This window comes from Bactrocera tryoni, chromosome 4 (genome assembly GCF_016617805.1).
Source record: "Bactrocera tryoni isolate S06 chromosome 4, CSIRO_BtryS06_freeze2, whole genome shotgun sequence".
Taxonomy (NCBI): domain Eukaryota; kingdom Metazoa; phylum Arthropoda; class Insecta; order Diptera; family Tephritidae; genus Bactrocera; species Bactrocera tryoni.
In genome coordinates, this window is record NC_052502.1 from 19,860,548 (window position 1) to 19,873,583 (window position 13,036).

Consider the following 13,036-nt stretch of genomic DNA (forward strand, 5'->3'; position numbering starts at 1 on the left):
GAAAGAAATTATCGTCAAAAAATAAATGCCTAAAAGCATTATTCGATTGATAAAAAGTTTCTTTAAAGAAGTAGGGAACTTCGAAATGTGTCAGCTTCGGTTAAATTAGATAAAATTAAATTTTATATGAAATTTTTCTTTGCTTCAATAATATTTTTTATAATTTACTATTTATTTTTTTCCTTTTAGGTGATTCGAATTTACATTTGAACGTTTCATGTCCGGCATATACCGACGAACTGCACCACAAAATTGAGCCTTTTCTTTACGAGTATACCCACAAACTGAAAGGCAGCGTAAGTGCTGAGCACGGCATTGGTTTTATCAAAAAGAATTACCTAAAATATAGCAAGTCACCGGAAGCGATTGCAATGATGCGTGATATGAAGAAATTGTTGGATCCCAAGGGTATATTAAACCCATATAAGGTGTTAAATTAACACTCATATTACATAACTACACTAAATATGTGTGTTGCTTAAAAAAATAAATAAACATAACCTCAAAATATGCATTTATAATAAACTGCCTTTTATTATTACTTTTTAATAAACATACATACATGTACATATGTATGTACAACATTCATTTCCATGAAAAAGCAGCTCAATGCGATTCGCTTAAATAGTTTTCCTCGGCTGCAGCAAATGAAACCCTAACTCTTTCGCCGGTCACATGAGCTACCAATGACTACAACAGCAAGCAGCAACACAACGTAATTGAGCACGAAACATGCCGTCGCTTTTTTATGTCATTGAGGAAAGTTATACACATCGGTACGTAAATTATGCCGGTCCGTTGGGTGTGGCTTTCTAAACTGGTGAAGAGAAATTAGTTTGGAAACAATTCTCTTCAAAACAATTAAACAGCACCACGATTGCTATATGTAGAATCTCACAGAAGTTGATATATTCAACTCACTCTGGTGAGTATGTGCTACGCTGCAACTATGGTGATATTTATTGTTTATTTGGCGAAAATGGTGTAAAACGAAAGAGCAATAATACCTACACGCGCCGCTACTCAAAATCTTTTACGGCTTTGTTGGAGGAACAATGATTTTAGATGATAATAAACCAACAACAAAATTAATAGCAAAATAGCTGAATACAATAGTAGGAGGGTATTGCCACTAGACGCAAAATTAAGAAAAATAATGAAAATTGAGAAAACAAAAACAAAGATGTTGGTTGAGAATACTGAATGAAGTAAATAAAATATAATAAAAAATCACGCAAAGTGAATCGGCAAGCAATTTTGTAATAAACAAACAAACATTTGTATTCAAATATGTGAAACAATTTTACTTTTTGTCAGTCGGAGTCAAACTTGATCAGTTGGTTCACAAATACATACATACATACATACATATGCAAGACTAATGAACCTCAACTCTTTTTGTATAATTTTTTTTTAAAGATTATAAAAAAAATTAAATAAAGTAATGCATTTTGAGCAGATTGAATTGGTATATAATGAAATCAGCAAAAAATAATTTCCATCTTCCGATTATTTTTTTATTTTCAAACAAATTTTAATTCATTAAAATATTTGTTATTATTTTTCTCTCACTATTTTTTACAAGAATCAAGATAAGATTGTTTAGCACCATTTAAGCAATACAAATAACTTAATCATACGAGATGGCAACTCTGATTTAGCCAGTTTCTGCTTTATCTTAAATATTTATTTGTCCACTAAGAAACGCTGACTGACGAACAAACGCATAAATGTTCTTATTTGATAAGCTGCTGAATAGTAAAATACAGTACAGTAAAGACTATATTAGTTGGATTTTAATATTTATTAACAAAAAATATAGGTTGTCACATAAATTAATAATTTAACAGAATTAGAAATTAAATTATAAAAAAACAGCACAAAGGAATAACTATTGAAAGCCTGGATATTTTAATAACTGTAGCTATTATATACAACAATATGTTTATATTGCTAATTATAATAATAAAGGTAGCTAATTGAAATGTTTTCTGGCTTCACTGTAATTTTGTATGTTTATTTATTGCTCGGCTACACTTATACACATGTACATATTTATCTATGGAGCTTAATTAATATAGTGCTGACACTTCTGGAATAATCGATTATTTATTTCAAGCTCTTTCAACTGCTTTATTTGAATATTAGTTATTAACACTAGTTGAAATATTATTTAGGATTAAAAAAAGTTTTTAAAAAGCATTAAATATTTACTGTAACCGTGAATTTTTTAATACCATTATAAATTTTTAAAAATTTTTATTTGTTTTCTTGAATAACACTTTCCAAAAACTATTTATAATAAAAATTAAATAAAGTCCATAATTCCATTTTATAAATACCCTAAAATTATTATTTTTCTTCAATAAAACTTTTCAAAAACTTTTTCTAATACAAATAATAACAATCGATACTTAGAAAATCAATCGATTATTATTCTTTATCACCAAGGATTTCACACCGACAATTCTAATGTGTTTGCCGTTGTTTTTATCACGCGTTTTCACAATTCTTGGGCGCATTCACTATTATCATTTGTTCTATTTTCATCATATTCTAATTCGCTTGATTTCACAGCTGAGACAGACGGCATTTGCTTGAATGCGCAAAATTTTCTCTAGTCGAACGCAACCATTGAACGGTGTGACTTGCTTTTGTTTTGTATTCCAATTTTTAAATAAGTTGTGTGTGATATTTCTTATACAAAAGGTGAAAGTAAGTAAAAAGTAAGCGGCTTCAAGTTAATGCAAGCTAAATAAGAATAATAATTAATGAATGAACACACATTTATAGTTAGAAATATGTGAAAATTGTGTAGTGTATAACAAGTTTCTGACGTATGCTCTTGTTTGTTTACATGTCGCACACACACACGAACGCTGTAAGAGTTAAGTGAAGAAGAATTGTAAACAAGCGCAGGGTTGTTACACCTGTAAAATGTTGCATTCCATAACGAATGCTAAGGGGTTTTTTGTGTGAAGTGTTAAATCTTTTGCACAACGGTAGCTACAATCCTTTAATGAATATACTATATATAGCAGTACGATAAGCAAAATCATAAACATTTTGCTATGAGTACGCTTATCAATACAGACAGAAATATAATTTTTTATTAAGCCACACTCGAATTTTGAGTGCATCATTTTAACAATTTTATTTATTGCATAAGTTATAGTGCGACAACGCTTTTGAGAACAGAACATTAGTTATTAAAAAAAATATGCTAAAACAGAGCTAATACGTGAAATTAATTTGTGACATTAAGCAATTATGCACAATCATCTCAACATCACAAGCGATAAGGGTTTTGTATATACAAAGTCGACTTGATAGTGAATCTTTAGGTTTATGACAAATATACAAATACACATACATATGTGTATTATGTTTGTTTATAATTAAATCTCATTATATGTTGCTATATATGCACGAAGATGATAATCCACAAAGTTGTCCCTTAAAAATCTTGATTAATGTGCAGTGCATACTGAAGTTATATTTATAAATAATATTAAATCCAAAAACTTAAAAATTAATAAGTTTTTGTCGCACATTTCGAAACCATAATTTTTTATGGACAAATTTCGATTCACAAAAGCCGTCGGCAAAACACTTTTCTGCAAAAATTTTACTAACGCTCGTGTTGTCATGTACTAAAATTGCGAAAATAATAACAATAAATATTTGCAAAAATAATAACCACAAGATAAACAAACTTAAACTTAAACCACACAAAAACAAACTGAAGCATATCTAATTACTGCCGAAAATGTTTGTGCATTAATAATCGCCACCGTATATACACATTTGCTCCACATAAAAAAATACACACACAAAACATTCTCATAAACTTATACAAGAGTTCATTGTACCAATGCATTTATAATTCTACTAGTAATTAGATGATGTGCCCACCACCACCAGTGGTTGACTTCAACTGTTGCTTGTTTACCTGCCACAAAATTTGACTGCCTGCCACTCGGCCAGACACCAGACATAAATTAAGTCACAAAGTTTACTTACCATAAACCAGAGTATAACTGGCAGTTCGCTTCAGGCATTTATCTCTTTTTTGTATATAGATTAAACAAAAATTTAACAAATTTTTCTCTGTATGTAGTAGTAGATTAAAACTTGCAATAAAATCGTGGATTTCAAGTAGAAAAACGTTTGAAATACGAGAAATCTAGCACAGTGCTTAATTAAAAATGCACGCACACAAACGAATACATAGCCGAGAACGCGTCTATCGTTTTTAAATGCATTTACAGCAAAAATTAATTACTTTCCTCTTGTTCTAAATGCACCACACTATAAACAATATATAAACAACCACATTAACATCATATTAATAACGTCGCTTTTTTGCAATGAACATTTTTACTACAGTTACACTTTCTATTAGAAAAAGAAAAAAAGATTTAATGAAATTACAATTAGACGAAAAGCGTACAAAGATACAACGAAATGTCAACAAACGACGTCCAATGCAATAGTGTACAAAGTTGGCTGCGGTTTGTGTGGATTTCGTTTCTGACATTTGTTTTCTGCTGGCTTTCGTTTGAAGAGGCAAACCTTTCTAATAAAGAGAGAGAGTGTATATTGCTTGCTGCCATAACTACACTCTTTATTTGCAGCCATTTGTTGTAGGTGAATATACCGTTGCATATCATTCCATCTCTTTCTTAAATTTATGATTGACTGACCAAAAAATTAAAGGCCGCCTTCCTGGGTTGTTTAACAAATAGAAAATGGCCATTCATAACATGCGAAATTTTCATATATTCATTTTAATTTTTTTCGGTTTCAGAAAATGTCGGCAACTGGACTGCTTAAGCTACGACCGAATGTGGTGAAATCGTTTTTTAGAACATACAAAGCTTCGGGCATTCCGGAATTGACACAGGTTGGTAAATATTCATATACATATGTATGTACATATTTGCTAACTGGTATTAAAAAAATGTAAACATACATAGATACATACATATTTATATTAAAAACAATTAGATGTGAAAATTATTGTAGACTCCTGATTAGAAACCGTTAACCATATTTAATTATATTCTAGGTAACAAACAGGCTTGCAAGTAAGCATTGAAAAAATAATTGATTTAATCCCGAATATGTATCTTATAATAATTAAACATAATTTTTAATTTTTTAATCCCAAATGCCGTATTAAAAAAAAATTAACCCAAAACCGTGTAAAACATTTATTTTTACACTTGCTTGAAAAAAATGAATTCCAAGCTTATAATTAAAAATTTAAGTTTTCACGCGTTAGCTTACTTCGTGTTCTACAATTTGGTTATCTTTTAAAGAGGAAATCTGTAAATGAAATATTAACACCTTTTAGCTCTTTTGTATTATTGTTGTATTTTTAGTTGCTTTTAATTATAGGGTTTTATTACGAAATATGCAAATCTTTTAATTTTTATCCCTTTTTATTCTCTTTACTTCAATTATGAAATTAAAAAATGTTTTTTCAACTTTTTTTTTCCAAAATTGCAAGAAAATTTTACTATTGCTTTTATTGTTTAATTGAATAGCAAAAATTAAAAATATACATACATACATACATACATATGTACATACATATGTATGTATAATATAATGATAGTTTTTCTCCACTTTGTTCGCTATTTCGTGTATGTGAGACACAACGAGCAGCCACTCTTTTACAATGTTGGCAGCATGTTCTACCCGTAGAAATCTACCGGTACGGACGGAATCATTCGAGCAATGCTACAGAATACGCTCTGTCTATCCGTCGCTAAAGGCGAATTTTAGGGGATGCATGAAGTTCAATTATGTGCCACACTCATGGAGAGAGCCTAGGGTAGTTTTCATACCGAAGGCAGGTAGAAACAACCTAATCTACATAATAGAGTTTAGGCCTATAAGCTTAACCTTTTTCCGTCTGAAAACGCTAGAAGTTTGTCCAAGGCGCAGCGCGCACATACAAAAGGCAGATCAGTAGAGCAGGAGCATACTTCTTCTTCTTAATTGACGTAGAAACCGCTTAAGCGATTATGGCCGAGTTAACAACAGCGCGCCAGTCGTTTCTTCTTTTCGCTACGTGGCGCCAATTGGATATTCCAAGCGAAGCCAGGTCCTTCTCCACTTGGTTTTTCCAACGGAGTTGAGGTCTTCCTCTGCTGCTTCCAGCGGGTACTACGTCGAATACTTTCAGAGCTGGAGTGTTTTCGTCAATTTGAACAACATGACCAATCCAGCGTAGCTGCTAGCAGGAGCATACACTGGTATTTAATATCAAAAGGGCTTTTGAATATAATGAAGAGCAAAGCATTCCTGTACAGTTCTGGAGCGTTCAACGTCTCTCTAGACGAATAAGAGCAGAATGGAAAGACGTTAAAATGACCAAGGAAGTAGGAGTATTCCCAAAGGTGAAGTGCTATCTCCGCTTCTATGGACATTATTGGTGAGTAAACTGCTAAGGAACCTGGAAGTCAAAGCCCCTAAGATAGTGGCATAATGTCGCCCGCATATTAATAACGGGAAGGTGTCTACAGACCATTAGCAATACTATGACCACCACTCTCTCAATTCTACAGTCTAGAATTGGGCATCGCAAGCGGGTCTGGGGTGAACCCGGAGAAAACGGATCTGCTGGTGTTCACAAGAAATCCTCTATTGAGGTTCCCGTCTATAAATGGGACACAACTCTCTCTCAAAGACCGCACCAAGTACCTTGGAGTAGTCTTGGACAGCAAACTGTTTGGAAGCGCAACCTGGAAGAAAGAGTGAGGAAAGTCAGCAATGCTTTATGTATATGCACGTAGGCAGATGCTCGGCATAACATGGGGGCTCTAATTGGCACTTGTGCTACACAGCTGTAAGGCCACTTCTGCTCTACGGTGCAGTTGTATGGTGGACAGGCGTATGGAAATCCACATAAAGGACAGACAGCCAAGCAGCAATGAAGGCATATCGGCCAGAAGTGTGTTGAGAAGCAGGGCAGCAGGAAAAAGTGTTGCCAGAAGCAAGCAACTTTACTTTTAAAGGCATCGAAGGTAATGAAGTGAACGAAATCGTCAAGAATTATGTACGGAAATGTCTCATCGGCAGTTATAATACATAAATGTGTGATCGGAATTTACACGATCAAGCATGCCCATAGAAATCTGTTTACCGTACTCTGTTTGAAAAAAATTCAGCTTATTCGGGGCGAGTCGAGCAAGAACATGTTACTAAAACATTCATCTTGCCATCTCTTTAGCACTTGCCTGACGATTTTCAAGCACCATATCCTTCACTTTTTTGATATTTTCATCAGTTGAAGAGGTCAAAGATCGTCCAGAACGAGGCATGTCTTCAACGATCTCTCGACTGTCTTCGAAGGCTTTGTACCAGTCATAGGTTTTTGTTTTTGATAAAACTGAACCATTGTAAACCTTTTCCAGCATTCGCAGCGATTCCGCTCACGATCTGTTCCTATACTATAAACTCTTGTTTCGACACTCCACAATGCATTATTCCAAAAATTGATGCTTTTTTATGAGCTCTGACGTAGATCAATAGTTTTGAAATATTTTATTAATTTTTTTTTTTTTGCAAAAAACTGGGACAATCTATTTTCACAAGTTTCTCTTAAGACGAATTTTTCAACAACAAAATCATGCGCCATAAGCAGGAACTGGTACGAGTAGTAATATCTTGGTGGCTTGGTGGTAGGTTCAGAAGAAGAATTATAAGCTTCGGAGCCTCGGGCGAGCCACTATCAATTGGTGCGGCCTGGCGCTGTCCTGATGGCACATAATTCCCTTCCAATTGGCGACAGCTGGCAATTTCTGGGCGATTGTTTCTTTCCGACGGTCCAACTGTTAATTGGTCCGATTTCAGTGAGGAGCAGCTAATAGTGGATGATTCCCTTCCAATCTCACACAATACTTAGCAAAATCTCTATGCTTGTAAATCCTACCTTGGCCACGATTCATTGCGATTCGGACACTACCGTTTCCGCTTGAGTTTGTCATATTTGACCCAGCCTAGATCACTTGATGCTTGCGATTCAGCAGCAATTGGAAGATGGAAATTCTATCTCTGAGGTTTTTTTTTACCTTAACTCGTGTTTACATCGGCCTTACGTAAATTCTGAAATTTCAAAATTCTCACAATACGGTTTTTGTGGAAATTGATAGTAAATTTACATGACATCTTATTAAAAGTCATAGAAAAAACCCATTTTCGCCCTATATCTTGTACACTTTTGACACAATATGCAGGAATTTTTGCCCGAATTGAAGTTTTTAAATACCATTTTTGGAGAAATAAAAGTATTTGTTACATTCAAAGCATTTCTGAATATTAAAAAACAACGAAGATCGTTTTGCCGCCGCCCCCCCCAAGACGTTGCGCCCGGGGCGACGGCCCCCTTCGCCCCCTTTGCTACGCCACTGGGTATATGATAGGCAGGATAAGGTTCTCCACTAACTGATAGGTATCTAAGGGAAACATGGAGCTGAGGGCTAATAGATAGGAAGACTGTCTTAATATTTCCAGAAAAATATGTATAAAGATGGAGCTGAGAGCTGACAGACAGGAAGACTGTCTCAAAACTTTCATAAAATATTTTGAAGAATGGAGCTGAGAGGTAGCAGATCGGAAGACTTTCTCAAAATTTCCATAAAAATATGTTGAAACATGGAGCTGAGGGCTAATAGATAGGAAGACTGTCTTAATATTTCCAGAAAAATATATTGAAAGATGGAGCTGAGAGCTGACAGACAGGAAGACTGTCTCAAAACTTCCATAAAATATGTTGAAGAATGGAGCTGAGAGGTAGCAGATCGGAAGACTGTCTCAAAATTTCCAGAAAAATATATTGAAAGATGGAGCTGAGAGCTGACAGACAGGAAGACTGTCTCAAAACTTCCATAAAATATGTTGAAGAATGGAGCTGAGAGGTAGCAGATCGGAAGACTTTCTCAAAATTTCCATAAAAATATGTATGTTGAAACATAGAGCTGAGGGTTAATAGATAGGAAGACTGTCTTAATATTTCCAGAAAAATATGTTGAAAGATGGAGCTGAGAGCTGACAGACAGGAAGACTGTCTCAAAACTTCCATAAAATATGTTGAAAGGTGAAGGATGTAGTAAAATATCCAGACAATGAAATTATTTCGAACTTCCAGTCGAACAAAACTAAATTAGTTTTCTCTTAACCAAATTTGAATATATCCGAGTTAGTGTAGGTAACAGACTACCGCATAGAGGAAAAACTTATAGATTTTATCAACATTTCTTTGTTCGTGATCGAACTTAGGTGAGTTGCTAAGAATGATAGCTTCCGAAGAATCCGACACAAATATCTGTCGAATGAACAGTAAATCGAATTATCAGAGAATCGGGTCGCTTATGGGTTTGCTCACGTTCTATTCGGCTGCTGACAATAACAAGAACGACCATGGAATACGAGACATGTGAAGTTTAGTAAGACTGGCGTTGAATTTAAAATTGTCCATCTCTTCTTCTTCCTTTTAAGTTATCATTTGTTAAACGGGCCAGCTCCGCCTTTTAAAATTCTATTTTTCATTGCTGGTTTTATGCTTCTATTCGGACACCCCTTTTCTTGGGGTGCACGCAAACGACACCATGTCGTACACACACTAACACATGCAAGTTAACAAAAGCAAAGACAAAGCCGCAGGAAAACTCATTAGGGGTGGTTTTCAGCCTTTTCCTATGACTCAATTTTCTCATGTATTTGTGTGTGTTTTTTAAAAATTATTATGTGTGCTTGTGTTTTCCTTTTCCGTTGCAGGTGCGTCACAATGTAAAACGTGGCAATTATGCCACCTTAGAAGGCAAGGATATAGCCTTCTTCGAGTCCATCGTGGGGAAAAATCACCTCGTGCAAGACGATTTGCAGGGCTACAATGTTGATTTTATGCGCAGTGTACGCGGTACGTTGTCACACCACCCCTCAGCACGAAGAACATAATTTGTAAGAACCGTTTTTTCTTCGTTTCTTCAGGTAGCAGCCAACTGGTGCTGCGACCCAGCTCCACACAGGAAGTATCCGCCATATTGAAATACTGTAACGAACGAAAATTGGCCGTATGCCCACAAGGTGGCAACACCGGCTTAGTCGGCGGTTCAGTGCCGGTTTGCGATGAAATCGTCTTGTCGTTGGCGCGCCTCGATAAGATTCTACATATCGATGAGATCACGGGCATAGCGGCTTGCGAAGCCGGCTGTATTTTGGAGAATTTGGATTTGAAAGCGCGCGAATTGGGTTTGGTGGTGCCACTCGATTTGGGCGCCAAGTCCAGTTGTCACATTGGCGGCAATGTGTCGACAAATGCTGGCGGTTTGCGTGTGCTGCGCTATGGTAATCTGCACGGCAGCGTTCTGGGTGTGGAAGCGGTAGGTATTCCAATTTTTGGCAGTTGAAATTGTTTTCTATAATTTTTCGTTTTTGCAGGTTCTTGCCAACGGTGATGTGCTCGATCTCATGTCCGACTTCAAAAAGGATAACACCGGCTATCATCTGAAGCATCTCTTTATTGGTTCAGAGGGTACACTCGGTGTGGTGACCAAGGTATCCATGTTGTGTGCGCCGCAGTCACAGGCGCAGCATGTCGCCTTTTTGGGTAAGGAATTTGTTGTGCATAAGAACGTCAAACCTAGCAAAGGAAGGAAGGCTGCCTTTGTAGACAGTTAGTGTTTAGCTTGTCATTCAATATCGGCGGATTTGTTGACGACATAGCTGCCAATATTCCCGAGTGGACTGTAAGAGGTCTATAGCATTCGCTTGTTTTTGTCAAGATTCATCTGGCCGCAATGGCGGAAGTTCCAACAGAGCAGTGTCGTAGAGGTATTCATGCGGCGAGGCTAAAAATAAAGCCGGACTGTCCAAGTTGTGTGGACGAGGCCGAGGAGAAAACATATAGACACTTTCTTTACTGTCTAGTTTTCGGTGGGTTCGGTGAGATTATTCTGACTGACACGACACGACGTACAGGATCTACAGGACTGTAACGCCGGATAGAGCTTCAGTTTAATACGTATATGCGCCGAAGTTTACATCGTACAGGACGTCAACCTTTTTTGTGAAGTTTAATAGAGTCTTGATGTGTAAAACTGATACTTCATCCAGTCCCTTGTAGTGCGAAGCTCTTAGATATCTAAGCAGAGTTTTAGATAAGACCGGAGAGAAGTTTTCCAGCGTCTCTCCTACTTACTTGCGCTTTCTACATGTGTCATCGTTAACTTTGACTAGACCAAAAACCGGCCTGCAGTTTTTTCAAGACTGTGTGAGTAGAAAGCATCCGTGTTTTACTTCCGTTCCCTTGCGCATGATCTTGGCAATCCTCCATGTCCGCAAAGCATTCCATTTTAGCCAGATCCGTCTGTCAGCACTTTAGGAAATTTCATTGCGCATCGTTTAGCGGCTTTTTCCGAACTTCGGTAGGCAAGCAAATGGCACTATTGGCAATCTCATCAGGTTTCGGTAGATTGAGGCTGAAATATTTCGGTAGCCACACCTTCGGCGAACCCAGTTTGATCAGAATTGATATTAGTTTCTTTTCAGTACATCCAAAATTAGGAGTAGATCCAAAATTAGGAGTTCTTGTCATCACAAAGGACTCACATTTCATGTTGTCTAAGTGGGATTATTCAAGACTCTCGTCTCCTATCAGCTAGTTTACGTAGTTAACCTCTTAAAATTGACAGTCTTGAAAATTTCTTCATCTAAAAATGATACTCGTATCTCAGATAATTAAAGGAATGAAATCAAAAATAAATTTTTGTCGTCTTCTCTTTATACCCTAACATCTGCAGGTCTATCCTCCTTCGATGACGTGCTCAAGACTTTCCGCGATTCTCGACAGTTCTTGGGTGAAATTCTATCCTCCTGCGAGTTGATCGATGCCAATTCCTTGGATGCCAGCGTTAATCACTTTAAACTCAAGTAAGCGTCAGTTTTTCGTCAAATGAACCTTTAAAGGAGCAATATTTGAAATTTTCTCCACTTTAACTCTGACCTCTAGCTCACCGATCGAAGGCTATCCGTTCTACATGCTGATCGAGACGTCTGGCAGCAATGCTGAGCATGATATGGAGAAATTCAATCGTTTCCTCGAAAATGGCATGGAGAAGGGACAAATCATTGACGGCACCATCACCGGCGAAGTGGGTAAAATGCAAGAGATTTGGAAGTTGCGTGAATTGGTGCCCGTTGCGCTAATCGAGGATGGCTTCTGCTTCAAATATGACATCTCCTTGCCGCTGCGTGAATTTTACCATATTGTTGAGGTGATGCAGGAACGTGTGGGAAATTTGGCGACACGTGTTTGTGGCTATGGACACTTGGGTGAGTTTCGAGTAGTTTCTGAGTTATCCGCATGGTTTTCAGCATGTCAATGCTTACAGGTGATTCGAATTTACATTTGAATATCTGCTGTCCCGAGTTCACACAAGAAATCTACAAGTGCATTGAACCCTTCGTCTACGAGTATACATCCCAAGTGAAGGGCAGCATTAGCGCGGAACATGGTATCGGCTTTTTGAAGAAGAACTATTTGAAATACAGTAAAAGTCCAGCGGCCATTTTGAAGATGCGCGAATTGAAGCAACTTTTGGATCCCAATAGCATCTTGAACCCTTACAAAGTGCTGAACTGAATTGTGGTTTTGCAAACGAAGCTGTTGACCTTGAAGCTGTTATATGTATGTATGTAAACCACTAAATATAAATATGGTGTGATAAATATTAAATTGACGTTAACGAACACACTTTAGTTAAGTTTCAAACTCAAAAATTTTGCCATAAAAAAGGAAAATAAAGTTTTTTCAAAGAGTGTACAAAAGTATTTAATAATGGTTTTGGAGTATTATGTTACCCAAATGGGGGAAGAATGCATTATTGTAGCTTTTGTGAGTAAAAAATTTACGTGTTCTAGTCAAAGCTTCATCGAGATATGACGGAGTTAATTCAGTATGCTAGATATGTTGAAAAGTTCGTATCATTTTAAATAAAATTGGTGAACAAGGTAAACTAGTACC

The 13,036-nt window shown here is 36.4% G+C and overlaps 2 protein-coding genes across 4 annotated transcripts in view; both read left to right on the forward strand.

The window, feature by feature from the left end:
• Window positions 1-507, forward strand: part of LOC120775146 (D-2-hydroxyglutarate dehydrogenase, mitochondrial-like) — a 28,153-nt gene extending 27,646 nt beyond the window's left edge. For both annotated transcript variants that reach the window (XM_040105177.1, XM_040105176.1), the window contains exon 8: window positions 190-507. In XM_040105177.1, the coding sequence (XP_039961111.1) occupies window positions 190-440 (251 nt within the window). In that variant the 3' untranslated portion in view covers window positions 441-507. The remainder of the gene's footprint in view (window positions 1-189) is intronic.
• Window positions 508-2,474: 1,967 nt separating this feature from the next.
• On the forward strand, window positions 2,475-12,827 carry LOC120775145 (D-2-hydroxyglutarate dehydrogenase, mitochondrial-like). 2 transcript variants are annotated; one of them, XM_040105173.1, is made up of 8 exons: window positions 2,475-2,715; window positions 4,811-4,906; window positions 9,790-9,931; window positions 10,003-10,394; window positions 10,453-10,621; window positions 11,814-11,943; window positions 12,023-12,345; window positions 12,405-12,827. In XM_040105173.1, the coding sequence occupies exons 1-8, from the start codon at window positions 2,602-2,604 to the stop codon at window positions 12,653-12,655; spliced, it is 1,617 nt and encodes a 538-aa protein (XP_039961107.1). In that variant the 5' UTR covers window positions 2,475-2,601; the 3' UTR covers window positions 12,656-12,827. The 2 variants fall into 2 exon arrangements, with proteins under 2 accessions (XP_039961107.1, XP_039961108.1); XM_040105174.1 differs by having other exon boundaries at window positions 2,703-2,726.
• Window positions 12,828-13,036: the final 209 nt, after the last annotated feature.

Excerpts from the sequence above, each read along its gene's own strand:
- LOC120775145 (XM_040105173.1), top strand. The coding sequence starts at position 2,602 with ATGCGCAAAATTTTCTCTAGTCGAACGCAACCATTGAACGGTGTGACT. Across the intron at positions 9,932-10,002 it reads TTTTATGCGCAGTGTACGCG|GTAGCAGCCAACTGGTGCTG; the intron begins GTACGTTGTCAC and ends TCGTTTCTTCAG. Across the intron at positions 12,346-12,404 it reads TTGTGGCTATGGACACTTGG|GTGATTCGAATTTACATTTG; the intron begins GTGAGTTTCGAG and ends CAATGCTTACAG.